This window comes from Rhinatrema bivittatum, chromosome 8 (assembly GCF_901001135.1).
Source record: "Rhinatrema bivittatum chromosome 8, aRhiBiv1.1, whole genome shotgun sequence".
NCBI classification, from domain to species: domain Eukaryota; kingdom Metazoa; phylum Chordata; class Amphibia; order Gymnophiona; family Rhinatrematidae; genus Rhinatrema; species Rhinatrema bivittatum.
The window spans coordinates 171,353,541-171,369,385 of NC_042622.1; the positions used below are offsets into that span (position 1 = coordinate 171,353,541).

The 15,845-nt window shown below is 47.2% G+C and overlaps 1 protein-coding gene across 1 annotated transcript in view; it reads left to right on the forward strand.

Moving 5' to 3' along the window:
• The first annotated feature begins 1,055 nt into the window (after positions 1-1,055).
• Positions 1,056-15,845, forward strand: part of NLE1 (notchless homolog 1) — a 46,279-nt gene continuing 31,489 nt past the window's right edge. Inside the window, exons 1-3 of the mRNA XM_029613003.1 lie at positions 1,056-1,340; positions 1,648-1,791; positions 2,217-2,434. Coding sequence (XP_029468863.1) covers positions 1,657-1,791; positions 2,217-2,434 — 353 coding nt within the window. The 5' untranslated portion in view covers positions 1,056-1,340; positions 1,648-1,656. The remainder of the gene's footprint in view (positions 1,341-1,647; positions 1,792-2,216; positions 2,435-15,845) is intronic.

The window sequence follows — 15,845 nt, forward strand, 5'->3', positions numbered from 1 at the left end:
AGCCGGCGGCGAAAGCAGCCTCCAGCAGCCCCCACCGGCAGTGAATGAATGCACGCCTGTGTACGCCCGTGCAATTTCGGCGCTCAAGGCAGGGCATTAGAGAACGCCAACATCACATGCCGTGAGGCCAAACGTCATGACGTCACGCCTTGAGTGCCGAAATTGCACGGGCGTACACAGGCGTGCATTCATTCACTGCCTGCGGGGGCTGCTGGAGGCAGCTTTCACAGCCGGCTCCCTCCGCCTGGATGAGCGCCTGCCCCCGCCGCCTGGATGAACGCACGCCCGCTGGCTCCCACCGCCTGGATGAACGCACGCCCGCCGGCTCCCACCGCGCCTGGATGAATGCGCGCCCGCCGGCTCCTGCCTCGATGACCTTCATGCGGTCATCAAGGCTCCCGCCTCGATGACCCATGAAGGACCCTAATTATAAAGGATGTCATCTCAATCCAGTTCTTTGGATTCTGGGTGGTTCCTACCTTCAGAAATAACACAGCTACTCTCATCTTATTGTCACATTTCTACTTCCTCGTAAAAGGGGGTGGGGAGCCCCTGCACATCTTATTTGTAGGTATTTGTCTATATTTAAGAGAGCTTCCTAAGCGGTTGTCTCCTAGACAGAGAATGGGCGAAAAGCCTTAGTAAATCAGGACCTTAGCAAGTTGTAGCTGAGGCAATGAAGGGTGAAGTGACTTGCCAAAAATCACAGCGCTGTGGGGTATGAACTCTGGTTTCCCTCGTGCACAGCGTGCTCCTCTAACCATTAGGATACGCCTCCACTTTTGTAACCTTCCAGCCGATGTTTGTTAGGATGTGCCATTTTCTTTGCTGTAATCGTTGCATCGCAAACGGAGAAACCTATTTATGACTCTGAAAGGTCAGCTTTCAGCCTGAGAAATCACTAAATCCCCCTCCCTAGTGCAGCCGTTGCAGGGGCTAGAAAGATAACACCGTGCAGCATCTTTGAAAAAATGAGGCAGATAGCAGCGCGCTGTCGAAGCTGCAGGTGGCGCTGCCCACAACAGCCACGGCACTGGACACTTTCCTGCTTCCGATTGCTGCGGCGCACTCTAATGACATCATCACCCCGTCCCTCATTGCCTGAGTTAAACACGTGTGCGGGGCGGAACTGGGCTGGGAGCTCGGCTCCCGGTAATGCTGTATCTGGGTTGTAGGTTGTTAGCAAACAGACTAATATCTTTGGGCCTGAATGAAGAAATGCTAGCAGAGATTAGCGGTTTTATATATGTATACATAAACGTTTGAAGCGTGCCGACTAAAAGAAGGGATAACGTTAAAACTGAGGGGAAAATTAGTGGAAGAACAAAGCCTGATAAACAGTAAGATTTCATGTACTGTACTTTAAAATTGTTCATGTAAAGAGTATTTTGACACGGTTGTAAAAGATGATTTTATTAATGTCATTTCCACATTCTTTCCTATATTCGTCTTTTCTACGTCCCACCTTAAAAAAAAAAAAAAAGTCTATACGTGACAGCTGGATCGTCCTCGTCTGTTGGAGTCTTGGTTGTGAGACTTGTGATTCCATTTTATTTGCTTATTATGCCGGGTATCCAATGCTTTCACTTTACTTATTTCTTAGTATGTGTTGTGATGAGGGCTGCATAGATGCGCATTTGTTTGCAGGTCCCAGTGATGGAGGAAGACGTTCAGAGACTGCTTGTTCAGTTTAAGGACGAGATTGGAGAAGTGGTCGGTGCGCCTTTTGATGTCCCGGTTGACATAACGCCTGATAAACTGCAGCTCGTCTGCAATGCTCTCTTACAGAAGGTATTTCTCGCTTAGCTGTAATCAATCCCAGTTACTATTGATAGTAGCTATTATAACTAGCTTTACTCAGGTATCCTTCCATATCTTGTTTATCTGTCTTGACTAGATAATAAGCTCCAGGGAGCAGGGACTGCCTGTTATGTATGTCTGTAGAGTGCTGCATGCATCTGGCATGCGCTATATACAAATGATGGTAATAATAAACAGTCTTGTGGGGAAAGAAGTGGCTACATTGTAAAACTCACTTTTAAAGCTTTATTTTAAATCGCAGCATCCTCCTGTAGAGAAGGATCCCATCCTTTGCTGATGGAAACACACATTTTATCCTATCACTAAACTGATAGAATTGTGCCCAGATTTTTCGGTAGCTTATGGGAGTTATGCTGTGCATTGATAATACGTCTTTTTCTCAATTATTTTTCAAGGAAGAACCACTGCCTTTGGCATTTTTTGTCAATGATACAGAAATTGTAACCACACTGAAAAAAACCTTGGGTGAGCAGTTAGTGGAGACGGAGAAAGTGCTCGACATCATCTATCAACCCCAAGCTGTATTTAAAGTCCGGGCAGTGACCCGATGTACCAGCTCCTTGGAAGGACACACTGATGCTGTTGTCTCTGTGGCCTTCAGCCCCACGGGGAAGTAAGGATTCCTGCAAGTGTTGTTTGTGGAGTTTGGAGATTGCAGTAATAATTTGGTGTCATGTCATTATTTTTATCCTGCAAACATATGACTAACCTAAGATTTCTCAGGTAGTTAAATATGAACATAGTAACTGGCAATAAAATGTGACAGCTGTTTAGCAGCACACAAACAGGCCGGTTCAGTAAAGTCCGTGGGAGAGTGGACGAATGCCCGCTCTCCCGGCGCGCGCACCGGCAAAGGGCCAGTGCGCGCGATTCTGTATGTAAATTAGGTGACGCGGTAAAAATGGGGAAAAGGAGGCGCTAGGGACTCTAGCGCGTCCCTAGTGCCTCCTTTTTGACAGGAGCGGCGGCTGTCAGCGGGTTTGACAGCCGACGCTCAATTTTGCCGGCATCTGTTCTCGAGCCAGCTGACAGCCACGGGCTCGGAAACTGGACGCCGGCAAAATTGAGCGTCCGGTTTTCAGCCCGACAGCTGCGGGCCGAATTCAAATTTTTTTTTTTTTTTTTTTTTACTTTTTGGGACCTCCGACTTAATATCGCTATGATATTAAGTTGGAGGGTGCACAGAAAAACAGTTTTTACTGCACTTTCTGTGCACTTTCCTGGCGCCGGAAGAAATTAGCGCCGACCTTTGGGTCGGCGCTAATTTCTGAAAGTAAAATGTGCGGCTTGGCTGCACATTGTACTTTCTGTATCCCGTGCGCATACCTAATAGGGCCATCAACATGCATTTGCATGTTGAGGGCGCTATTAGGTGCCGCGGGTTGGACGCGCGTTTTCCTCCCCTTATTGAATAAGGGGTAAGAGAAAACGCGCGTCTAATAGCAGGCTAACAGTGCGCTCCAACGGAGCGCACTGTACTGTATCGGCCTGTCTGGGAATAAGGGTTTATAGTAGCATCCATCTGACCCTAATATAGTGAGAGTGTTATGTTATATTTGTATATTGTCTTCTTTAGACATAGTCCAACTTAAAGTGATTCACAAAACCTGAAAATAATACAATATACATCAGAAATAGAATATATATCAAATGTACCAATGCATCAAAAATACATTCCCTGTATGTACCCGGATCAGTCCAGACTCCTGGGTTTTGCTTCCCTTCCAGCAGATGGAGACAGAGAAGTTTTGGCAGACTGTCCTAAACCCTGAGGTGCCACTTACAGTCCGTCAGTATTTCTCTGTCTCCAGCAGATGGTGGAGGTGCAAAACCTACAGTCTGGTCTTAGTCAGTTACTTGTAAAAAAAAAAAAAAAGACATCATTATTTAGTTCTGAAGAAGCGGGAGGACTAAAATTTCTACACAGCCTTCAGAGCCTCCCAGGGAGTCGGCAGGTCCTGAGGGGACTATCCCCCCTGGTATTTGAGGCACTAGGAGCGAGGGGTTGAGAACCTCCGTGTCTGCTCTGCCCCCCACCCCCTACGTTTTGGGGTGATACCGGGGAGCCCTGCTCAGTCACCCTCGGAGGCAGAGGACCCAGGATGACATCAGGCAAATTATAAAAAAAAAAAAAAATTACAAAGTTTTGGCGCTTCGTTTTTCCTGCTACAGCGGCAGAGTGCCTTGCTGTACCAGTCTCCCTCCGTTATCGAGCTGCACTGGGGGTGGGCTTTTTACCCAGTTGGCATTCCTTTCCTTTGCTGCGGCTGTTTATTTTTTCCTCATGCAGCGGTGAGCGACCTGCAAGGCGGGCAGAGACGCGCGCGCCTCCAGAGGTAGCCTTTGTTCCACCTGCCTCCCTGGGGGGGAGGGGGGGGAGGGAACGTCAGCGAGTGGCGGCAAAGGTGTTTCTAAGCTGCGTCGCGAGCCGGGAAAGCTCAGGTGGCCTCAGAAGGACAGTTCAGATCCATTCCCACTCAGCGCGGGAACGGAAGCCATCTTGCAAACTTTTCACATGGCTGAGCTTGCCGCGTTGAGGGAGGGGAATTTCCCCCCACCTTTGTCGCTGCATTTTCAGGCCCCTGAGGGGGGAGCAAGCGGGCACAGGAGGTTGTTGACAAGGAGGGGCAGAGCCCTGAGGGGTATTCTGACTCCTCCTCCTCCTCATTTTCTTTCGAGTTCATTATGCTCCTGCACAAAGCATTTAAAGCCCGCAAAGCTGCCAAGATAGGGGCAGGCGCTGCCTCGCTGGGCTCGTGGGCACATGGGCCTAAGTGGCCTCGGCTTCCAGAGAAAGGGGATGCGCCGGTACCTTGGTCCCTCTGTTGTTTTACTCCCTAGTCCAGCGGACGATGTGTCCTCTCCAGATTCTGACTCGGACAAGCCCCCACTTGTTAAGCGCCACGCCATTTATTATGATGCTTATATATCTAGGGATACAAGAACACTTAGATTTTTGTAGAAAGCATAATTTTTTATTGTTCAGTATAAGTATTCTTGGGAGATGCTGATGCCATGTCTCTGACAAACTGACTACCAGCATCTCATCGTATACAGGAAGTGATCCTTCTTTTATAGATAACATACAATATTGTGGAAGATTCTAGAGTGTGTGACTGCCTTAGAGAATAATTTACGTTGGTTGTCATGTCAACAGCATAATAAGATCATCCCTAAACTGCCCTGATTACTTCTGCCAGGTGGGGCCCATTTACCATCACTCTTTGGATAGTCTTTTGTTCTGTTAAAATCTTGCTGGTCAGGGTAATTAACACATCTGAGGTTGTATTTATAGAAACCCCTGAGAAAGAGTGCCTCTTATTGTGACACATAGCCTGAAGTTCCCTCGTTTGGCTTCTGGTTTGTGTGACCCTATGATTAGGCATCACCTTATGGAGCCAGCTTGACTGCCTATCCAGATATCCTAGGAATTCTGCAAGTCATTCTCAATAAGTCACTTAGAGTTCATATAGCCAAGGCAGGCTAAGAAAAACCAAAGGATTCTGGGTCAGTTTCCTTTCTCCATGTTGATTTTCTGTTCAAGCACACTCTTCACGCTGGGGGCGTATCCCGCCGATGACTTGGACCAGGTCAAGCCACAGGGCATGGAGGGAGATGGCCCTAAGGTGGTCCGTCTCTTTAGAAGAGATGAGTTGGACTCGCTCATTCCGGCCGTTTTGGAAGAATTGGGTATTGAGGTACCTAAGGAAGATTCCTGCTTGGGGAACATTGACCCAGTCATGGTGGGTCTCCGGGGGCCGACAAAGTCTTTTCCCTTTCATTTGTCTGTTACCGATTTGCTGTTCCGTGAATGGGGATACCCCAGAGTTGGGGCTGAATGTCAGCAAGGCGATGGATAGGCTATATCCCTTGTCTGAGGAGGCATTGGACCTGTTGAAAGTGCCGAAGGTGGACGCGGTGGTGTCTGCGGTAACCAAAAAGACCACCATCCTGGTTACAGGAGCGCCAGCACTTCGAGATCTTCAGGAATGTAAGCTTGATGTGCAACTTTAAACACATTTTTGAAGTTTCTGCACTGGGGGTCCGGGCTGCTATGTGTAGCAGTTTTCTTTGCGTTCAGGGCTTCATTGGGTCCAACATCTGCAGAATATTACCTCTCTTTCTCAAGAGCAGGCAGTTCAGGCAGGACACCTAGAAGCCGCAGTGGCGTACAGCGCTGATGCCTTGTATGACCTGCTTCGGACATTGGCCCGGTCCATGATGGCAGCTGTCTTGGCCCGCCGCCTACTTTGGTTGAGGAACTGGTTGGCTGGCGTCTCCTCTAAAGCGCAGTTGGGTTCTTTGCCGTTTAAGGGCAAATTGCTGTTTGGAAAGGAAATGGAAGATATGATCCAATCCTTGGGTGAGAACAAGGTCCACCAGTTGCCAGAGGATAAGCCTAGACCGAGGGGTACCTTAAGAACATAAGAAATTGCCATGCTGGGTCAGACCAAGGGTCCATCAAGCCCAGCATCCTGTTTCCAACAGAGGCCAAACCAGGCCACAAGAACCTGCAATTACCCAAACACTAAGAAGATCCCATGCTACTGATGCAATTAATAGCAGTGGCTATTCCCTAACGGGTGGATTTTAAAAGCCCTGCTCGCCTATTTTCCATAGGCCGCCGGCGCGCACAGAACCCCGGGACTCGCGTAAGTCCGGGGTTTCTGAAAAGGGGCGTGTCGGGGGCGTCGCCGAGTGATGCCGCGTTTGGGGGCGGGCCTGGGGGCGTGGCGCCGGCCCGGGGGCGTTCCGGGGGCGTGGCCGCGCCCTCCGGAACCGCCCCCGGGTCGGGGGGCGGTTCCGGGAGGCGTAAATCCATGGATAAAGGTAGGGGGGGGTTTAGATAGGGCTGGGGGGGTGGGTTAGGTAGAGGAAGGGAGGGGAAGGTGAGGGGAGGGCGAAAGAGAGTTCCCTCCGAGGCCGCTCCGATTTCGGAGCGGCCTCGGAGGGAACGGAGGCAGGCTGCGCGGCTCGGCGCGCGCCGGCTGCCCAAAATCGGCAGCCTTGCGCGCGCCGATCCAGGATTTTAGAAGATACGCGCGGCTACGCGCGTATCTTATAAAATCCAGCGTACTTTTGTTTGCGCCTGCTGCGCAAACAAAAGTACACGATCGCGCGGTTTTTAAAATTTACCCCTAAATAAACTTGATTAATAGCCGTTAATGGACTTCTCCTCCAAGAACTTATCCAAACCCTTTTTGAACCCAGCGACACTAACTGCACTAACTACGTCCTCTGGCAACAAATTCCAGAGCTTTATTGTGCGTTGAGTCAAAAAGAATTTTCTCCGATTAGTCTTAAATGTGCTACTTGCTAATTTCATGGAATACCCCCTAGTCCTTCTATTATTCGAAAGTGTAAATAACCGATTCACATCTACTCATTCAAGACCTCTCATGATCTTAAAGACCGCTATCATATCCCCCCTCAGCCGTCTCTTCTCCAAGCTGAACAGCCCTAACCTCTTCAGCCTTTCCTCATAGCTGTTCCATCCCCTTTATAATTTTGGTTGCCCTTCTCTGTACCTTCTCTATCGCAACTTTATCTTTTTTGAGATGTGGCGACCAGAATTGTACACAGTGTTCAGGGTGTGGTCTCGCTATGGAACGATATAGAGACATTATGACATTTTCTGTTTTATTGACCATTCCCTTCCTAATAATTCCTAACATTCTGTTTGCTTTTTCGACTGCTGCAGCACACTGAGCCGAGATTTTAAAGTATTATCCACTATGATGCCTAGATCTTTTTCCTGGGTGGTAGCTCCTAATATGGAACCTAACATCGTGTAACTACAGCAAGGGTTATTTTTCCCTATATGCAACACCTTGCACTTGTCCACATTAAATTTCATCTTCCATTTGGATGCAGAATCTTCCAGTCTTGCGAGGTCCTCCTGTAATGTATCACAATCCGCTTGTGATTTAACTACTCTGAATAATTTTGTATCATCCACAAATTTGATAACCTCACTCATCATATTCCTTTCCAGATCATTTATCTTCTACTAGATAAATGAAGCTAGACCGATGTGCCACAAATGCGCAGTAGAGAGCAACTCTACCGTGCATGCGCGGGCAGCACGTCGGTCAGAGCTTGCCTGTAACAAAAATGGCGCGGCGAGGAGCAGTAGCGGCGGTGGCGCCCGGGAGGGAGGGACCGACCTCCCCCGCAGATCTTCCGTCTGCGCCATCCGAAGATGTTGTGAATGAGCTGAGAGGGGGAGTGGGGGGGAGAATGAGGGGTAAGGAAATGGACCGAAAAAAAAGGTAATGTAGTCCGTTGTTACGGGCTTAACGGCTAGTATATATATATTGAAAAGCAACGGTCCAAGTACAGATCCCTGAGGTACTCCGCTGTTTACCCTTTTCCACTGAGAAAATGACCATTTAATCCTACTCTCTGTTTCCTGTCTTTTCACCAGTTTGTAATCCACAAAAGGACATCGCCTCCTATCCCATGACTTTTTAGTTTTCTTAGAAGCCTTTCATGAGGAACTTTGTCAAACACCTTCTGAAAATCCAAATACACTACATCTACCGGTTCACCTTTATCCACTGTTTATTAACCCCTTCCCGGTCTCGCTTCCGAGGGAATTGTAGATTCCGAGCTTCTCGTTCATCGGGTTCCTCCTCCAGACAGTCTACAGGCAGGTAGCAATCATGGTCTCAGTCCTTTCGTGGCCATAGATTTAGAAGATCCAGGGCCTCTCAATCCACAGGAGGAGTCAGATCCTCTCAATAATATGCGGCTGGTCCATTCCTTGGTTCTGCTGGTGGGAGGCAGACTGTCTCAGTTTTTCGAGGAATGGGCCAAGTATCCTCCCACATCCCCCCTTACCCAGGGATCCTCGTTATCCTCCACCTTCTTTAACATATACCTATTGCCCCTCTGCCATCTCCTCTCCGACCTTGGCCTAAAATGTTTCCTATATGCCGATGACGTCCAAATCCTCATCCCTATTCAAGAATCCATCCCCAGATCTCTAAAGTTTTGGGAAAACTGCCTTACTTCCATAAATACACTCCTCACCAACCTCCACTTGGCCCTAAACACCTCAGAAACTGAACTCCTCTTCATTTCTAACCACCGCAACCTTTCACCACCCACTCCCTGTGATCCTTCCTTCCACGCATTTTCCTTCCCATTCTGTGTATGAGATCTTGGGGTCTCCATAGACAACCAATTAAACTTAAAGCACATTAACACTACCCTAAAAGAAGGCTTCTTCAAGCTCCATATTCTCAAAAAACTTAAACCCTTGCTCCATGTTCAAGACTTTCATACAGTCCTACAAGCGACACAACTTACAAAAATGGATTACTGCAGTTCCTTACTCCTAGGCTTCCCCTACTCTACTATCAAACCCCTCCAAATTCTGCAGAACGCAATGGCCAGAATCCTAATACCCATAAAGCTGACCACATCACCCCCATTCTTAAAGAACTGCATTGGCTCCCCATCTCAGCCTGTATTATACATAAAACCCTTACGATCATTCACAAATCCCTTTACCACCACAATCTCTCCTGGCTTGATGATGCTCCCCGCTTCCGCCCCTCCAACCATCCGACCAGAACAGCTCACAAAGGAACCCTCTACACCCCTACCCTTAAAATTGCACACCTTACCTCTACCAGGGAGCAAGCCATTTCTATCGCAGGCCCCACCCTCTGGAACACTATGCCCCTCGAGCTCCACCTGGAAGCCTGCACCCAAAAATTCAAAAAAGGGCTAAAGACTTGGCTCTTTAAACAAGCATACCAGGATATGGACCACACTTATTTCCTCCTTGCCCCATTATTTACACCACCACCCCCCCCCCCCCCCCCCCCCACCGCTGCCCTGCCAAATCCAGGCCATGTGTTACTTTGCATTATTTTTACAAATTGATATAATCTGCAAGATTGCATATATCTCTTTTCCTCCTTGCCCTTTTATGCCTTTTCCTTTCTCCCCGCCCTCCCCTAGACCCCCAGACATGCCTCTGTTTTATAATTTCCTAAACATTGTAAATAGTACTCCTTCCCTTCCCCCCGCCATGTTATTACTGCATTTTTTTGCAAGATTGTACATAGTGCTAAATTTATATAGTGCTTATTATCTTTTGCAATAATCTGTTTAGTGCTTATTGCTAGTTCATGGACTTTTACTCATTCAACACATTGTTCTGTTCATTTGTTAGTTTCTTTCCTGTCCTTTTTTTCACCCCTCTATCCACAGTGTATATTGTTTCTTCGCTGCTCCCTCTCCCCCACCCTTGTTTTATTGTATTTTTCTTCAGTTTTATGTAAACCAATATGATGTATCCTCGAATATCAGTACAGAAAAGCAAATAAATAAATAAGTTAACGTCAGATCAACGGGTCCTCATGGTGATAAGACAAGGCTACGCTTTAGATTTTGCTCGGCGCCTTCGGGATCGCTTCCTAATCTCCCCTTGCTCATATGAAGAGAAATGTCAGGTGGTCAGGGATACCGTAAAACGCCTTATCGAGCTGGGTGCAATAGTTCCAGTTCCCCCCGAGGGACGGCAAAAGGGCCGTTACTCAATTTACTTTGTGATTCCAAAGAAGGACGGCACCTACCAGCCCATGCTAGACCTGAAGCGAGTCAACAGGTGCCTTCGTGTTCCATGTTTTTGATTGGAGACTCTGCGATCGGTCATCGCCTCGGTTCACAAGGGCAAGTTCCTAGCATCCCTCGATCTCACCGAAGCATACTTGCACATCGACATCCTTTCAGACCACCAGAAGAAAAGAAGGGCTTTTTGTGCATCCCTATCTGGACGACTGACTGATTAAGGCAAAGTCGGAGGATCTCTGTCGTTCGGCAGTGAGCAGAGTGCTTAAGCTACTACAGGCTCTCGGTTGGGTAGTCAACCCTGCCAGGAGCCACCTGACTCCCTCGCAGTCTTTGGAATTCATGGGAGCTTTGTTCGACACGTGGCGGGGTAGAGTCTTTCTTACCAAGGAATGCATTGTCAAACTGCAAGGACAGATTTGAGATTTCTTGTCCAAAATTCCTCCAAGAGTATGGGATTACTTGAGGGTCCTTGGTTCCATATCCTCCACTCTAGAGTTAGGGCCATGGGCATTTGCTCATATGAGACCTCTGTAGTCAGTGTTGCTTTCCTGTTGGAATCCGGTTTCAGAACAGTTTCACCTTCTCCTTCCTTTTACGGATTCTGCTCAGTCCAGTCTCGACTGGTGGCTCCTCTCAGACCACTTGAACTGGGGTATGCCCCTGGAAGTGCCCGTTTGGACAGTAGTGACCACAGATGCCAGCCTCTGTGGCTGGGGAGCAGTTTGTCAAGACAAATCGGTACAGGGCCTCTGGTCGCTGGAAGAATCCAGGTGGTCAATCAACCGTCTGGAGACCAGAGCAGTGAGGTTGGCATTGCAAGCCTTTCTGCCACTTCTGCAGGGGAAATTGGTCAGAGACCTGTCGGACAACGTGACAACGGTGGCTTATATCAATCGCCAAGGAGGATCCAAGAGCCAACCGGTAGTGATGGAAGCTCAGCTCCTGATTCATTGGGCAGAACAGCATCTCATCAGTATCGCAGCCTCTCACTTCGCCGGGGTCGACAGTGTTCAAGCCGACTTTCTCAGTCGCCACCGTCTCTATCCCGGAGAGTGGGAACTCTCCGCAGAAGCTTTCCAGATGATATATGACGCGTGGTCCAGATCGAGCATGGATCTCATGGTCACGTTCCGGAATGCCAAGGCTCTTCATTTCTTCCGTCGGCGCCAGGAGACAGGGGCGGAAGGAGTGGATACCCTGGTTCTTCCTTGGCTGACAGAAGTCCTGCTGTATGTGTTCTCACCCTGGCCACTAATCGGGAAAAGTACTTCAAAGAATAGAGACTCATCCAGGGGAAGTGGTACTAATTGCGCCAGAGTGGCCGAGGTGTCCCTGGTTTGCGGATCTAGTCAACCTAGTTGTGGACGGCCCACTGCGGTTCAGAGAGTTGCCGAATCTTCTGCATCAGGGGCCCGTTTGTTTGGATGAGGCGGATCGCTTCTGTCTCACGGCATGGCTTTTGAGAGGCAATGTTTGAAGAACAAAGGATACTCGGATGCGGTGATAGCTACTCTTTTGCGGTCGGGAAAGACTTCTACCTCATTAGGTTATGTTAGAGTGCGGGGAATATTTGAGGCCTGGTGCATTCAACACAGCTTAGATCCCACTCAGGTGGTGGTGTCGGATATTCTCTCCTCCTTGCAGGCTGGCCTAGCAAAGGGATTGTCCTGCAATTCGCTACGGGTGCAGGTAGCGGCTCTTGGATGTTTCCTTGGCCACGTATCCGGACGTGGCATGTTTTCTTAAGGGGGCGAATCATCTGCGTCCTCCGCTTAAAAGGCCTTGTCCGTCGTGGAATTTGAACTTGGTTCTTAAGGTTCTATGTAATGTGCCGTTCAAGCCCATAAAGAGAGCCATTTCTTCGGCCCGCAGAGTGTCAGAGCTTCAAGCGTTATCTTGCAGGGAGCCTTTTTTGAGGATTACGGATTTGGGAGTTTCCTTACGGACAGTTCCTTCTTGTCTTCCAAAAGTGGTATCCTCTTTCCATTTGAATCAGTCTATGGAACTTCCATCCTTCTCTGGTTTGGATCCTTCTGATCCCCACTCTACCGATTTACGGAGGATAGACGTCCGATGGGCCCTGCTGCGTTATTTGCAGGTCACAAATAGTTTTCGCATGTCCGACCATTTTATCTGTGTTCTGGAGTGGTTCCAGGAGAGGTCATGAAGCGCCTAGGGCTACTATAGCCCGTTGGTTAAAAGAGGCCATTGGATCAGCGTACCTCCTTCGAGGTCGTCCCCTTCCGGAGGGTCTCCGAGCACATTCTACTCGTTCACAGGCAGCCTCGTGGGCTGAGTGCCAACAAATTTCGCCGCAGGAGATTTGTAGATCAGCCACTTGGAAATCTCTGCACACCTATGCTCGTCATTATCGATTGGATGTGCGAGCTCCAGACTCGGCGAGTTTTAGGGAAGGTATGATCCAAGTGGGACTCTCAAGATCCCACCCCGGGTAGAAGAGCTCTCGTACATCCCAGGAGTCTGGACTGATCAGGGTACGTACAGGGAAAGGAAAATTAGTTCTTACCTGATAATTTTCGTTCCTGTAGTACCACGATCAGTCCAGAGTCCTGCCTTTTTCAGTGTACGGATAAAGGAGAGTCCGCTCATTCAGTTCCTGGTTAATTGGCTCTGCAGATAAGTGCTTACATAATTTGAAATTTTTGATTGATGTTTTTGAATCTTGTTACGGGCTCTGCTGCCATTTGGGTTAGTTAGCCTGGTTTCTATGGAATTGAACCCCAGTTATAGCAAATAGTTAGTTAAGTAGGGTTTTGGATCATTCTGCTTTGATACGTTGAAATACTGACGGACTGTAGGTGGAACCTCAGGGTTTAGGACAGAGTCCACCAAAACTTCTCTGTCTCCATCTGCTGGAGGAGAGGCAAAACCCAGGAGTCTGGACTGATCCGTGGTACTACAGGAACAAAAATTATCAGGTAAGAACTCCTTTTCCTATAATGTCTCTCAGGTAGATGAGCGGTGCTGATGCTGTGTCCCTTGAGGAGATATGCAGTACTGGCAATGTGTGTAAGAACATAAGAACATAAGAAAATGCCACACTGGGTCAGACCAAGGGTCCATCAAGCCCAGCATCCTGTTTCCAACAGTGGCCAATCCAGGTCATAGGAACCTGGCAAGTACCCAAAAACTAAGTCTATTCCATGTAACCATTGCTAATGGCAGTGGCTATTCTCTAAGTGAACTTAATAGCAGGTAATGGACTTCTCCTCCAAGAACTTATCCAATCCTTTTTTAAACACAGCTATACTAACTGTACTGACCACATCCCCTGGTAACAAATTCCAGAGTTTAATTGTGCGTTGAGTAAAAAAGAACTTTCTCTGATTAGTTTTAAATGTGCCCCATGCTAACTTCATGGAGTGCCCCCTAGTCTTTCTACTATCCGAAAGAGTAAATAACCGATTCACATCTACCCGTTCTAGACCTCTCATGATTTTAAACACCTCTATCATATCCCCCCTCAGTCGTCTCTTCTCCAAGCTGAAAAGTCCTAACCTCTTTAGTCTTTCCTCGTAGGGAAGCTGTTCCATTCCCCTTATCATTTTGGTAGCCCTTCTCTGTACCTTCTCCATCGCAATTATATCTTTTTTGAGATGCGGCGACCAGAACTGTACACAGTATTCAAGGTGCGGTCTCACCATGGAGCGATACAGAGGCATTATTACATTTTCCGTTTTATTCACCATTCCCTTTCTAATAATTCCCAACATTCTGTTTGCTTTTTTGACTGCCGCAGCACACTGAACCGACGATTTCAATGTGTTATCCACTATGACACCTAGATCTCTTTCTTGGGTTGTAGCACCTAATATGGAACCTAACATTGTGTGATTATAGCATGGGTTATTTTTCCCTATATGCATTACCTTGCACTTATCCACATTAAATTTCATCTGCCATTTGGATGCCCAATTTTCCAGCCTCACAAGGTCTTCCTGCAATTTATCACAATCTGCTTGTGCTTTAACTACTCTGAACAATTTTGTGTCATCTGCAAATTTGATTATCTCACTCGTCGTATTTCTTGCCAGATCATTTATAAATATATTGAAATGTAAGGGTCCCAATACAGATCCCTGAGGCACTCCACTGTCCACTCCCTTCCACTGAGAAAATTGTCCATTTAATCCTACTCTCTGTTTCCTGTCTTTTAGCCAGTTTGCAATCCACGAAAGGACATCGCCACCTATCCCATGACTTTTTACTTTTCCTAGAAGCCTCTCATGAGGAACTTTGTCAAACCCCTTCTGAAAATCCAAGTATACTATATCTACCGGTTCACCTTTATCCACATGTTTATTAACTCCTTCAAAAAAGTGAAGCAGATTTGTGAGGCAAGACTTGCCTTGGGTAAAGCCATGCTGACTTTGTTCCATTAAACCATGTCTTTCTATATGTTCTGTGATTTTGATGTTTAGAACACTTTCCACTATTTTTCCTGGCACTGAAGTGAGGCTAACCGGTCTGTAGTTTCCCGGATCACCCCTGGAGCCCTTTTTAAAAATTGGGGTTACATTTGCTATCCTCCAGTCTTCAGGTACAATGGATGATTTTAATGATAAGTTACAAATTTTTACTAATAGGTCTGAAATTTCATTTTTTAGTTCCTTCAGAACTCTGGGGTGTATACCATCCGGTCCAGGTGATTTACTACTCTTCAGTTTGTCAATAAGGCCTACCACATCTTCTAGGTTCACCGTGATTTGATTCAGTCCATCTGAATCTTTACCCATGAAACCTTCTCCATTACGGGTACCTCCCCAACATCCTCTTCAGTAAACACCGAAGCAAAGAAATCATTTAATCTTTCCGCGATGGCCTTATCTTCCCTAAGTGCCCCTTTAACTCCTCGATCATCTAACGGTCCAACTGACTCCCTCACAGGCTTTCTGCTTCGGATATATTTAAAAAAGTTTTTACTGTGAGTTTTTGCCTCTACTGCCAACTTCTTTTCAAATTCTCTCTTAGCCTGTCTTATCAATGTTTTACATTTAACTTGCCAATGTTTATGCTTTATCCTATTTTCTTCTGTTGGATCCTTCTTCCAATTTTTGAATGAAGATCTTTTGGCTAGAATAGCTTCTTTCACCTCCCCTTTTAACCATGCCGGTAATCGTTTTGCCTTTTTTCCACCTTTCTTAATGTGTGGAATACATCTGGACTTTGCTTCTAGGATGGTATTTTTTAACAATGATCACGCCTCTTGGACATTTTTTACTTTTGTAGCTGCTCCTTTCAGTTTTTTTCTAACAATTTTTCTCAATTTATCAAAGTTTCCCTTTTGAAAGTTTAGCACGAGAGCTGTGGATTTGCACACTGTTCCTCTTCCAGTCATTAAATCAAATTTGATCATATTATGATCACTATTGCCAAGTGGCCCCACCACCGTTACCTCTCTCACCAAGTCCTGT